Source organism: Neolamprologus multifasciatus, unplaced genomic scaffold, assembly GCF_963576455.1.
Source record: "Neolamprologus multifasciatus unplaced genomic scaffold, fNeoMul1.2 chr03_unloc_2, whole genome shotgun sequence".
NCBI classification, from domain to species: domain Eukaryota; kingdom Metazoa; phylum Chordata; class Actinopteri; order Cichliformes; family Cichlidae; genus Neolamprologus; species Neolamprologus multifasciatus.
In genome coordinates, this window is record NW_028181972.1 from 448448 (window position 1) to 462575 (window position 14128).

Here is a 14128-nt window from a genome sequence, read left to right on the forward strand (position 1 = left end):
CACGGGGACAGGGGGCGAGTACCACGGGGACAGGGGGCGAGTACCACGGGGACAGGGGGCGAGTACCACGGGGACAGTACCACGGGGACAGGGGGCGAGTACCACGGGGACAGGGGGCGAGTACAACGGGGACAGGGGGCGAGTACCACGGGGACAGGGGGCGAGTACCACAGGGACAGTACCACGGGGACAGGGGGCGAGTACCACAGGGACAGTACCACGGGGACAGGGGGCGAGTACCACGGGGACAGGGGGCGAGTACCACGGGGACAGTACCACGGGGACAGGGGGCGAGTACCACGGGGACAGTACCATGGGGACAGTACCACGGGGACAGTACCACGGGGACAGTACCATGGGGACAGGGGGCGAGTACCATGGGGACAGGGGGCGAGTACCACGGGGACAGTACCACGGGGACAGTACCACAGGGACAGGGGGCGAGTACCACGGGGACAGTACCACAGGGACAGGGGGCGAGTACCACGGGGACAGTACCACGGGGACAGGGGGCGAGTACCACGGGGAGAACATGCCGATTGTGGGGCTTAGATGGGTGGTTCAAATCCCCTCAACACTGAGTTACAGTAAAAGCTGCTGCACTGACTGTTTGTGGGGAATAAAAAGTGACACCTGAAGTCAGATGAACTCAGTGGGAATCTGGTCCACATGACCCTTCATCATGTAACCAGTCTGTGTGCTTAAATGATATTTTCAGTTCAAATCTAAAGATTCTCTTTGATCTCACTCGAGCACTCGAGCTTCATTCTAGACAAAACAAGAACACATCAGTCGTCACCAGCTATCGTCTTTAATTATCTGCATTACAATTATCTGAGTTACAATCCTCCAAAATATACAACTCATGACATGTACAACAAACATATATGTTTATAGTAATTTATGCAGTGAGTAAGGATAGATCTCTACTGGCACGTGTCTGTAGAGGAGCACGACTCTGATAAATAACCATTCATACCTTTAAAAAAAGAAAAGGACCGAGGTGTGGGCCCAGACCAGGGACAGGGTGAGGAGTGCACGAACGGACGACAACCTGCTGCATGTAAACCAAGTCTGTCCTCCAGAGGGCGCCGTGTGGGAGCTGCTTTGTGTCTATTAACTGTTAATCCCTGCTCCAGCTGTGCGGCCACAGACTGTGGCAGTGACCCCACGGACACTCGGGGGCTGCGTTTGTGGGGCCTGATCTGAGGTTTCCTGACAGTCTGAAACAATAACAGCTCGCTGATGTTTTTTGTGTTCAGGCAGAGCTACGGCGTACTAACAGGAATGATGTCATATATCCGACATGCAGTGCGCCCTGTGCTCTTACTGATCCTGTGATTGGACCTCTCCTGCTGTTACTGAGGCTACGCTGAAACTTCCAGGAGTCTGCAATTAAAGACCATTATTCACAGTATGATGGTCTTGGATGAAGTCCAGGAGCTCCTGCAGAAGGTCGTCATTTGTTAGGAAGGGCACACGTCCAATTTGCTGCTCTGCTCGTATTATGTTTGTGGAACTGTTTGGTTAAAAACTGAATAAAATCGAGTCCAGGACTCGAGGTGTCAGCAGGAAGAGGGCTGGCTATGCTCTGGAGTATGCAAGCGGCGGACAGGTAAACACACCTTGAACGGGACTAAAACATGCACGGCTCCTAGTCAGCGTATACTCTATCTACATGGACACAGCTGGGCGCGTCATGGCTGTCTGCTTCGAGAAACCAAAGAAAACCCACAACAGGAAAGATTTTTTTGTGCACACTTTGTTGGACGGCTTACCGGCAGATGGCGTCACAGCTATGGTCATAAAAGAGTGTCTTCTTCGATCTATTGCATCAGGCAGTCTGTGGCGCTCTCGTGGAGCTACTGAGACGCATGCACGTGTAGAGGAGGGGGTAGGGTTAGACTAATGCGTTCACACATCAGGTCGTGTGTGAAGCCTTCCTCAGCCGGCCTCCTGCTAACCCGTCTGAATAAAACTACAAATATGGCTTCCAGAGGACTGTGTGTATCCGTCGCGCGTCTAAAAACAGAGGTTTTCACTTGGACTAGTTTGGAATTATGGTGAGGTCTTCAAAATAAAAGCTCAGGTTGTATATAAGCACAAAGTACACATCAGTCTAACCCTAGTGGAGGTGGCAGAGACATAAGTGGAGATCTGGCTCGCAGTTCACATGACATGGTACCTTGGCACATGACGATGGGGCACGGGGGAGCGCAGTGGTGAGGTGTCACTGGAGAGTTGGGTATCAGGCAGGCATTCGGGTGGGCAGGTGTGGGTGGGGTCAGACTCAGTCATTTAGCTCTGGGCCGTTAGTCGCTGCTCTGTGAGCGACGCCTGGTGTGATACCGTCTTGTTTTCGTGAGCCCTCAGCTTGGAGACGATGTTGATAAACGCCAAGCTCTGGACCTCTTTATGAAGCGGCTCTGAAGAGGAGACACAGCAGGGAGGCCGTTATCAAATAATGTCCCAGCATGCACTGTGTTTAATCACGTTCAGTCCAGTAAAACACACAGCAGTTTGTGCAGAGACCCTCCTACACTCCTGCTGCTGAGACAGTCCCATCGCTTGGACTGACAGTGAGACTCAGACGCAGTGACCTCAGCGCTCTGATACCAGGGCGCCGAAACACCGACCGGTTGAACTGTTTCAGCTTTTATTTGTCCGTCTGCTGTTATTTCACATTTTTAAAGCTGCATTATCCAGAGTTTCATCAGCACAACATATTTGATCTCTGCAGCCAATCAGCCGTCACATACAGCTCAAACATGTGAGTGGGTAAAGTCTCACCTGAGCCCATGACTGCACAGATGAGGATCATGGAGTTGTACTTGATCTCCGGTGCACTCCTCTCATCTGACAGCAGCTTGTGTAGCACAGACACCAGGCCGGCTCCAACCAAGTCCTTCTCAGCTGCAACTGAAACGCAAACCTGTCATCCACGCTGCAGTGCACGCTGCACAAACGTCACAAGCTTCACATTTCTAAACATGCTTGTGTGTAACACGGCTCCTGAAACACCTTCAAACTACAAAGTGCATCATCTGCAATTCAAAAGTGGTGCGTAACCACAGCTGCTCACAACCAAAACATGTTCTGTGTCACAGATGACGACGACATGGATCATGGATCCTGCCTGAAGCTTACCTAAATCCAGGGCTGCTATGAGACCCAGAGCCACCAGGGCTTCGTTCTGCATGATCATGTGCTCACTGGTTGCCATGGTAACTAAGTGTTTGACTCCTCCTCCCTGGATGACAGTCCTCACTACTTCCTAAAGAGAGAAAAACAAAACTACAGAATTAAAAACACTCAGAGGTTCAGCGCACTGTGAGCTGCTTTAAAGAGAACTACATGTAACAGTTTCTATCATTTCAAATAAATCAAACACATCGTCCATAAAACACATCTAATCCACACATGCAAACAAATCCAACCACAGAAGTCCAGACATCAGGTGTAATAATCAGAGATGACCCGTCACCTTTGGGCCTGAATATTGACTGTTCAGTTCAGTGTTGTGTATGTAGCAAAGAGCTGACAATAACAAAGAAAAACATAAATAATCAGGCCCCATCCTATCTTAATGACCTTGTAGTACCATATCACCCTATTAGAGCACTTCGCTCTCGCTCTGCAGGCCTACTTGTTGTTCCTAGAGTATTTAAAAGTAGAATGGGAGGCAGAGCCTTCAGTTTTCAGGCCCCTCTTCTGTGGAACCAGCTTCCAGTTTGGATTCAGGAGACAGACACTATCTCTACTTTTAAGATTAGGCTTCAAACTTTCCTTTTTGCTAAAGCATATAGTTAGGGCTGGACCAGGTGACCCTGAATCCTCCCTTAGTTATGCTGCAATAGATGTAGGCTGCCGGGGGATTCCCATGATGCATTGGGTGTTTCTTCTTCACGCACCAGTATTACTTCAGGGTCTTTACCTTACAAAAGGCTGATTTCTATTCAGAGAAATATCTGAGGGACCATGAGTAGCAGCTGCTGTGTTTGGGGTCATATGGTACTCTGAGAGCTTTAAGATGAGCTTGAGGAGGAAAAGATGACAAGGATTTAAATCCGAATCTGGATTTAACAGGGAGCCAATGAAGGGAAGCCGATATAGTCAAGTCAAGTCATCTTTATTTATATAGCACATTTAAAAGACATCAAGTGTCGGCCAAAGTGCTGAACAGAGGAATAATATAATAAAAGAATTAAAATAGAAAGAAAACATTTAAAAAAAAAAAAAAAAAAAAAAAGAATTGTAAGACATGTAATATCAAAGAGATCCGAAAGCCTTGGAAAATAAGTAGGTCTTGAGATTCGATTTAAAGACTTCCAAGGATGAAGAGAATTTTATGAAGGGGGGGAGACTATTCCAGAGTCTCGGGACGGCAATGGAGAAAGCCCTGTCACCTCTAGATTTGAGCTGGGAGCTGATAAAACCATCTGACTGGAGGAGCGCAGAGATCGAGTGGGTAAGTGCAGGCTAAGAAGATCTGAGATGTAACCTGGAGCCAAACCATGGAGGGCTTTAAAAACAAATAATAAAACCTTAAAATCAATTCTATGTTTAACTGGTAGCCAATGTAGAGATGCGAGTACCGGGGTAATATTCTCTCTCTTTCTAGTGCCCGTCAGGAGCCTTGCGGCTGCATTTTGAACAAGTTGCAGGCGTGAGTGACAAATACCTAAATAGAGAGAGTTACAATAGTCAAGACGTGACGATATGAAAGCATGGATGACAGTTTCCAGGTCTTTAGATGACAGGATATTTTTGAGTTTAGAAATGCTCCTGAGTTGGAAAAAACTGCCACGAACAGCTGAATTTATTTGCTTGTCCAGCTTGAGAGTGGAATCAAAAATGAAACCAAGATTTTTTACATGGGGATGTACATGAGCTGATAATGGGCCCAGATTGTTTCTTATGAGACTAACAGAGTCCTGCTTACCGAAGATTATAATGTCGGTTTTGTCATGATTTAGTTTGAGAAGGTTCAGAGACATCCAGCAATGTATGTCGCTAAGACACGCTGAGGCTTTCTGCAGCGTACATATAGGAGAAATCTGCTCTGTTTCTAGGCCCTGTCAGTACCTTCAATGCTAATCGCTCTAATAGGACATTATGGTGGACAGTATTGAACACTGCACTGAGGTCTAGCAGCACAGAGACGACTGTCAGAGGCCATGAGAAGATCAGTTGTATGAAAGGAAGGGTGGAGATTGGCCTATAATGAATTCACAAATATGGGTGGAGGTGACAGAGTCCAAATAAAAAGCAGTATTAGTGAAATGATCCTGAATATTTTCCTGTCTAAAGGTCAAAGGTGAGCTCGGCCCAACAGAGCTGAATCTTTACCAGCCTGGTCTCTGAACAGTGACGTTCCAGCTCCAGGCTGAGTGAAGATGTAGGTCAGTGCAGCCATTTCCCCTGCAGCTCATTGGCTGTGTGCTCTGGGAGTGACACCATGGAGTCAGACGTCTGACGTCTTCTTTCAGGTGAGTCACACCCAGTAAGGACATAACTATTAATGAGCTCTGCACCAACTGTACAGTGATACAGCCACTAGGACAAACTGAGAGCTTGTGAATGTCAGCAAATTTTAAATATTTCATAACACTAAAAAGAAGCTGCTCAAACATCCAGAACTTTCTGGGATACTCTGATCAACACCAGCTATCTGATCTTCACAATCTAATCAGCAGGTGTGGGTGCAGTTAGCTCTCAGAGCTCAGTCGCTATCGATGCCTTTTACTTCCAAACGTCTGCCAGGCTACGATCCTGGATTACCTGCCACTCTGGAGACCTGAACGTGGACCGGCTGCAGACCTGAACAGTTAACGAGCACAGCGACAGTGTTGGAGGATGAGTGACGGCGTGTGGTGTCTGACCTTGGACTTGCTGTGTCGAATGAGGGCAGACAGGAGCCTGTTGGACTCGCCCATCACGCCCGCGTGGTCCTTGGCTTCGCACCACTCCACCAGCCTTTCCACCAGCTTCCCGTTGGTTCCCAGGTGGTCTGCTGCTTCAGCTGAGCCAACACACAGTGGGCAAGCACGGCTGCTGTCATTGATGCTGCATACGTGAGGAGCTGCTTTCATATTTGTGCGTCTTAGTGACTCAAAATCAAGGCTGTTAAGAATCTCTCCTAACTGTCCCGACAGCACAGCGTTTACCTTGGGTATCGATGAGCATGCGTAGCGTTCCCAGCAGCTTGAACTGGACTGGAGGCATCTCCGACTGCAAGAACTTCAACACCACATCTGCCACTCCAGCTGACAGCATCTTGGATTTGTTCACCACTGCAGAGGAAACAGAGAACAAACACTGTTAACAAAAAACAAAGATATATGATGTTTATATCAAGCTGACAGCATCAGGCACACAGCTCCTCCTTCACTATGAAGGAGCTGGCGTTCCCAACCCTGAACAAAGATCCATCATGGCTCACGTGGAAACATCAGCTCTGTAACTACCAGCACAGAGAACATTAGCAATATGCTGATATTAAAGTGGCTGCCAGAGCTGAGTGATTATTGCAGGCTGGATGAGTCACAGGTGACAGAGCAGATTACACAGGGAGAACTAAGTGTGCCATGAATCACAGCTGAACGCAGCAGAGTCTCCACAGTGTGCAGTAACACACAAATAAGAGCAGAGCCACTGGATCAGACTAGTTCCTGGCCTGAAGAGCAGAGCTGAGGATGTACAGAGCCGCAGACTGAGGAGCAGTGACATCAGTGGATGATACTTTTGCAACACTTTATATAAATGTTTTCCTTATTTTGCCGTGTGCAGCTGCGTGGTCAGTCTGAACATGCAGGCAGTGTTCAGTCCTCCACAGCGAGAGCTCAGTTTCTTTATCTCAGTAGAACTAATGAGAGATTTTATCCAAAGCTTTTCTAAAACTCTTTTTACAGTAACTTATTTATTTAGATATCAGTATGAACGTGTATCATGTTGTTTGGTTTACAATTTGTTTATCAGTAGATTATATGTTTTACCCTCACAGTCTGTCGACTGTTTTGTTGAAAATAAAATGAACTTTTTCATGAAGGACTTCTTGACGAGCATGTGGGCGAGTCCTCCGACTGGGACCACCGTCACCTTCACCCTCTACATCTTCTTGGTATTTCTCCAGCTTCTCGTGTTCCTTCTTCCTGATGTTGCTGTCATTGGGAACCGCTACATCGATCACTACGGAGACCGCTTTGATGCTAAATTGCTGAGCCATCGGTGGATTTCAAGCCTACCCAGTCCTTCCAGTGGCATGCCTCCCTGTTCAGTCCTGGATTATGTTCTTCCGACATAGCGTCGCTCATAGCAACCTAAGCGCTCTGTGACGAGCTACCAGTGGAGACCTAGCTCCCTGGACATGGATGGCTCTACTTAATGTCAGGCCACTGGCGAACAACGCCTTTTCTTTTTCCTCACTTCTGGGCTGGACGTTTTATTCCTAACGGAGACCTGGATTCGCCCCAGTGAGTCCATCCCCTTCTCCGAGCTTCTCCCCCCTCGGTGAGCCTTTCTTAGCTCATGAGACTCACTTGTTGAGGTGGTGGCTTAGCTTTGGTTTTTAAGAATAAACATAACGTTCGACCCTCCCCTACCTACCCCAGCTTTGCTCAGCTACTGGAGATGACTCTTTGGCGCTCACCTAAATACAATAAGACTTATCTCTGAATTTGCCGACCTTGTAGGATCTGTTCTTTATAAATATGGCTGTGCTCTTATTACTGGTGATTTTAATATACACGTCTGCTGTAAGGACGACCCGTCAGCTAAAGACTTTTTTGCATTAACTGACTCTTTTAACCTCGTTCAGTGGGTAAATGAACCATCCCACGCTGAGGGCCACACCCTTGACTCGGTCTTTTCCTGAGGCTTGGACATTCGCATAAAGGATATAAACAAAGTTGGGATCTCCGACCACTCCACAGTCATCTGTGTCTTTCCTGACTTCTGCGTCCACTACTTTTGATTGTTCTGCCTCTCATATGGTTGAAGACTTTGCAAACACCTTGTTATCCATATGCTCCTCTATCCTTGACACTGTTGCACCTATTAAAATGAAGCGCCCTACAGCCTTTTCCCAACGCTGGTTAAACGCCTCCACGCGCGCCTTACGACGTGTCTGCCGCCGTGATGAGAGGAGGTGGAGAAAAGATGAACTTCAGGTATCCTGTGAAATCCTACGTGCCGCTCGAAATGTCAAACTGCTGCTAAAATGGCGAAAGCGGCTTTCTTATCAAGAAGGATTCTGGCTCATGGTCAAAATCCCTGAATGCTATTTAAATTTTTAATTCGGTGGTCAATCCTCGTCCTGATATGCTGCTGGCGTGCTCGCCGGATCTTTGTGAACAACTTTTAAATCCCTTCTTAGATAAAGCTTCTTCTCTTCCTCGCTTCCTTTAGTGGCGAGCCCTGTTTCTGCTCCTGGTTGTTCATCAACCATCAGTTTGAGCCCGTGTCACTCCTTACTCAGGCAATTAGTTGAACAACTCAATAACACTACTCCTGTATATGATATCCTCCCATCTCGCATAGTCAAGGACTGCGTCGACATAATTGGACCCAGTATTTCATGTTTAATGAATCCTTCTTCAGTCTCTGGCTGCGTCCCGTCAGCTCTGAAACCTGCCGTAGTCCAGCCTGTTCTTGATTATAATGATTATGTGAATCACAGCCGATCTTTAAGCTCCCGTTCCTGTCAGGAATTCTCGAGAGGATAGTTCTTTCACAACTCCAGGCGTAATGCTGATACTGGAGGCGCTGCGGTCCGAGCTCTGTTGCATTTATCCTCGACTTTTGACCTGGTGGATCACAGCACGTTGTTAGCGAGGCTTGAGCATACTGTAGGCATGTCGCCCGTGGTTGGTTTAAATCAGACCTCTCCAACAGGTCCTTCTCAGTTGACCTGGGCACCTGCTCTTCCTCCGCTGTATTTGATGGTAATATCCCTCACAGACTTCATGATGCCTTTGGTTCCTTTGCCAGCTCCCTCTCTGACACTGTTAGCAGTTTGGGCGTGTTGCTGCACAGCTCTTTTAAATTTGATGAACAAGTGTGCGCTGTAGTCAGATCTAGTTTCTACCAACTGCGTCTCATTTCCAAGGCTTCACTCGGCCCTTCTTCATAGACTGCAAACTGTTGCCGATGCGGAGGAACTGGGAGGTTTGCCTCTATTACCCCTGTTCTAGCTGACCTGCACTGGCTACCCATTAAATATCACATCCAATTTTAAATACTGCTGCTTACTTCTAAAATTATCAACACAGCCCCGAGCTACCTTATCGACCTCCTTAGACCAGGGGTCGGGAACGTTGGCCCTCGAGAGCCGGTGTCCTGCAGGTTTTATATTTTTAGATCTCAGCACTGGCACGCGGGTAAACATTTTCTAAACAAAGCTTATCATTAGAGCAACTATGTAACTGCAGAGTCCACATCTCATTGTCATCCATCAGGAGGTGTCACCTGTAACCTGGTCTGATACATTGACCCACCAGGTATAGCCAGGTTCCTCAGGGCGCTCAGGGCTGCATGCTGCACAGTGACGTTTCCTTCCTCAACGTGCCGATCCAGCAGCTCCAGAAGCTTCTGCACGATGCCAGTGTCCACCATGTGGATGCAGTTGCCATCTGCAAACAGCAGGAACAGCATAGGTGGGTTCATAAACACAGTGTGTGGTTATGTGGGTGTACAAATGATCCTTATCTACACTGTTTAAAGCTGCAGACTCCCCCAGACTCCAACCCAATGAATGTGGCCTAAATGAAAACAGCCCCAGACCCTCAGGAGCCTGTGATACTGGTGTAATGGATCCCCACAGGTGCAACCCTCCCAGCAACTGGGAGACTCAACTGGATCATAGATTTTAGTTGTTGCTACTGAAGAAACTGCTTTTCTGAAGGATATGAATCGATTATTGTGAACGAGGTGAAACAGTGGTGAGAATCTGGTGCTTATTGGGGTGCTGAGAATAAATCATTAGTCTGGATTCTAACTGGTGATAATGGAGGGTCGATGCAGGGTTGTGATCATCTTTTTAACTAAAGCGTGTAACAGAGGTTAAATCTAGTTCAGGTGCTGACTGTGAGCATCCTCACAAAGTGGCAGAACGGTCGACTTCTTCTCATTGATCTCTATTGATGGGTTAACAAACACTGAGTGGGCTGGGCCTCTGGTAGGTGTTCGTATGAGAACCATGGCCTTGGTATACTGTTGTTCTGATTTGTGTGTTACTTTTTGGAATAATGGTGGTGAAACTGGTGTTTCTAAAGTTCTGTCGGTTCATCTGGATGATGTTTGGTGTCTTACTGCAGGTCTTTGTCTAGTTAATAGTAAAGGGTCTGTTTAACATCTTTGTTTGAGGCTGTCTTTAAAAGAACATAGCAGGATATAAAGACGATATGATGATGATGAGGGTGATGAAGAGAAGTTGCAGGGAAAGATTTTCACAGAAACTGATAGTTGATTTTCTTTATCATTGATCTGCCAGATATTTACTCACTTCATCGTTGTACTCAAGACGTCTATATGTCAGTTATTGAAGTTCACTCAGTGAAATGTGATCCAGTTTGTGCGTCTGTACTGGGGATACTGGTGTAGCAGTGGGCTAACTGATATTTAGGTGCTGCTGTCTGAGTTTCAGGACGTGACTATGACATCACTTCCTGTAAGAGTGACGTCAGGAGTTCATCTCCAGAAAGAACAGCCGCTCTCTGCTAATCGATCAACACATGGGAGTGATGCCAATGATGTCTCCATGCTAATAACAATGTTCTGCTTTATTCCTCATTAGTGACGTTTATTTTCAGTGACAGAGTAAAACATGGAGATCAGCGCGTTTCTTTCTTCACTCCATCATTCAACTGGGATACCAGTGAGTATCATTAAACTGGTGTTCCAGAGTCACTGGGACTAAAATACAGATAAAGGCTGACATTCCCAGATTCCATCACCTCAGTGATGAAACGTCTAACGCTGGTGCAAAACGTTTCACAACGTGGGATCATTTCACTCCATATTTCACATTTTGACTGGTCTTCCTCAAACATAGAGCGACTCAAAGCTTACCATTGCGAGCAAAGTTAGCGATGGCCAGCGCCCCGGCCAGCTGCAGCTGATGGTTGTGAGATGGTACCCAGGACAGGACCCTCTGGAAGACGCTGCCCTTTCCTCCCTCAAACAGCTTCTGCATGGACTCGTCTACACAGAGACAGGAAACGAGAAGAAAGGAGGCAGGAGGAGAGCAGCTGTCAGCACTGCAGAGAGCCAGGACCACGCATGGAGCAGCAGAGATGTCAGGACTGAACTAAATGAATCAGGCGACTCATCAGGAGCTAGTTCCATTTCCAGCATTTGAACTGGGATCAGTGGTTTCCACTTGAGTAGTTTGGGGCATGCAGCACTAGCTGCTTCTTCTCTGGCGTGCTGGCCTCAAGTTTGCTGTTTCTACTTTTACCAAGAACAATCTGGTTGCAGATTTTGCAAAGCATTGTGTTTTTATAAGAACTTTACTAGAGGAGCACATGCAGCTGCTTGTTTTAAGCTTTAGGGAACGTAAACACAATGAGACCACATACAGACGTGGATGCTATCGTGGAGCAGCTTCTGAAGGCTGCTGTAGAACAACTGTATTAAGGAGAGCCATACCCCCGAGCAGCAGGAGAACCATCAGGTCAGAGGCGGTCTTCAGTTGGGCGATGTCCTCCTCCCGCTCTCCATCCACCGTCTGAGCCACGACTTCCAGCAGACACTCCACCAGGCCCGCCTCCACCAGCTGCAGCTTTATGACATCTGGCACAGGGAGGCAGAGAAGACCTTCAGAGAGCAAAGCCTGAAACATCTGCAGCATGCTCCATGACTGGCCCGAGCTCTTCAGGAGCCTACATGAAAAATACTGGTGGCCACCAGCGCTACGTTTCAGCCTCCTAGAAGTTTGAAAAGCTGACCTCTGAAGGTCGAGGTCACTGAGATTCAAACAGGTTTTAAGTTGTATGAGTCTAAACTCCTCAGCCCGTCCACCCAGCAGGGTTTGAACCCCAGAAGGAGCCAAACTGGCTAAAACAATGAGGGGTGGTGGGTCTGTGGTCATGAACTGAGGACACAGCGTTGGTTTAATCAGATCGTTGGTACTGAGACTAATGACAGTCACAGCCGCATCAATGCAGATCATTTTAAAGCTGCAGGAACAGGAGACAGAAAGCTGCTCCAGGTTTCCTCTGAAAAGACTCGTGTCAGCTTCACCTGTAACACTAATGAAACAAGATAAACATGACACGATGCACCCTAACAACAGACAATTATCCCCAAATGACATCTAAAGTAATGAGAATCATCAATCACCACACAGCTGATGCTGTAACCATGGCAACCAGAGACAACTAAACAGAAAGGTTGTTTCCTGTAGGGAGGCAGCCACAGAGGCAGAAACAGGCTCGGGTCAGTGCAGACGAGACGAACTCGCCAGGATGTCGTAACCATCGGCCTGTCTCACAGAGCACTCAGCTTCCTCCAAGCTAAAGCCTCATGTTGTCCTAGCATAGCATTCATTTCAGTAAGCCGATGCTACACTGAAAGTTTGGCTCAAAGCGTGCGCCATCAGACCGCTGGCGTTCAGGTTACTACAGAACAGAGCGGTCTCTCAAGCCAATGAAAAGCCGCGTGACAAATAAAAGAGGTAGAGAGCGTCTCTGCAGTTAAGTAGGACGTTGTCCTGGAGACGGACAGTGTGGGAGGACTCGGTGTGCCTGCGATGGTGATAACAGCTCTGTGCTGCTCACACACTGGTGTGTGAAAGCAGGCAGCTGAGCGCCACAGGAGCTGTCTGCCATGACTGTGCAGTTAGCCTGATGAGTCACAGCATGGTTTACTATACAGTGAGCATGATATCCATGTGAAGCCCTGCAGCCTCCGTCCTGACTGAACAAAGCTGTTAAAGAAAAACAATCCGTTACCATTTTCTGCAAGTGGAGCCAGAACTTCAAAAATCATCTCCTTCTTCTCGTGCTCCATCTGTTTCTGGAAGAGGTGCACCAGCTCCTCAGCTATATTGGTGGATGCAAACTGCTCTTTGCTGGACTCTGAAAAACACAACAGGTACCACGAGTGTTAGAAAGCTCACATTAGTGCACCGAGTGTTCACTGCAGCTAACTGAGCTGTGTTTCATGTGTCTAACACCCGTCACGCTCCATCACACGTCCAACGACTAATTTAATAGTCGACGCGTCGTTTGAAGCTTTGTAAGATCACAAAAGACGCAGGAACAAGTAGTAGGATTTAAGAGTGTAATAACGGACTGAAACAGAAGATGGCAGCACTGCATGTACAAGGATGCCAGCTGCCGTTAAACCCCAAAGAAGAAGAAGTAGCTCTGTCTCAGAATTCATAGCGCGGCCCAGCTCAGTTTCCAACAATGGCGGCAGCTAGTTAGTTTTAATATTACTCTTATTATTCTTTCTGGGTCACAAAATAAATGTTTAACATATTTTCAGGCGAGAATGTAACTGTGTAAACCTCAAATATCTGCTCAGTTTATCAAGACACCACATATTTTCAAAAGCGCTCCGACGTTTTCGGAGACGTCTGTTACCCACTAGCTCGATAGCTAGCTGGGGGCAAGGCTCACTAGAGCCGTGAGAACACCGGACTCCCGGCAAATCGTTTTCAAACCCACCGCCGTCTTTCGCTACTCAGGTTAAATATATATAAGTCACTTAGATAACTTCAAAATGTTATTGTTTGGCTTTTTTTAGTATTTTATTTGTTCCTGAGTAAATCGGTTTGGCTGAGATTAAAGTTATAGTTTTTACACAGCTGAATAAACATCAAGCAGACAGCTGATTATCAGAAGTGTGAGATGCTGAGAATTTACTCCGGTGTCCTGTTATATTTTAGATAGCAAGGAGTTTATTAAACTTCACCGAAACAATCTGCACATTTCATTAAAATTTAATAAACTATCATGTTGTCTTTATTTTTAGTTAGCACAGACCTTAAACACTTAAAGCTGTAAACTAATGATAGTTATATAAGAGCTAGTTGAAATGTCAGTTTGTGTTGTATTAAACACAAACTGACATTTTAATTTCCATATTTAGTCTTTTATTTTTATTTGCTTAAAATTGTATTGTG

General features: G+C 46.8%; 1 protein-coding gene across 2 annotated transcripts in view; it reads right to left on the reverse strand.

Moving 5' to 3' along the window:
* Window positions 1-795: 795 nt before the first annotated feature.
* rap1gds1 (RAP1, GTP-GDP dissociation stimulator 1) overlaps window positions 796-14128 on the reverse strand; it is a 31729-nt gene continuing 18396 nt past the window's right edge. For both annotated transcript variants that reach the window (XM_085153169.1, XM_085153170.1), the window contains 9 exons: window positions 12951-13076; window positions 11647-11790; window positions 11068-11199; window positions 9495-9629; window positions 6168-6293; window positions 5883-6022; window positions 3148-3274; window positions 2791-2919; window positions 796-2426 (listed from right to left, as the gene is read on the reverse strand). In XM_085153169.1, the coding sequence (XP_085009295.1) occupies window positions 2299-2426; window positions 2791-2919; window positions 3148-3274; window positions 5883-6022; window positions 6168-6293; window positions 9495-9629; window positions 11068-11199; window positions 11647-11790; window positions 12951-13076 (1187 nt within the window). In that variant the 3' untranslated portion in view covers window positions 796-2298. The remainder of the gene's footprint in view (window positions 2427-2790; window positions 2920-3147; window positions 3275-5882; window positions 6023-6167; window positions 6294-9494; window positions 9630-11067; window positions 11200-11646; window positions 11791-12950; window positions 13077-14128) is intronic.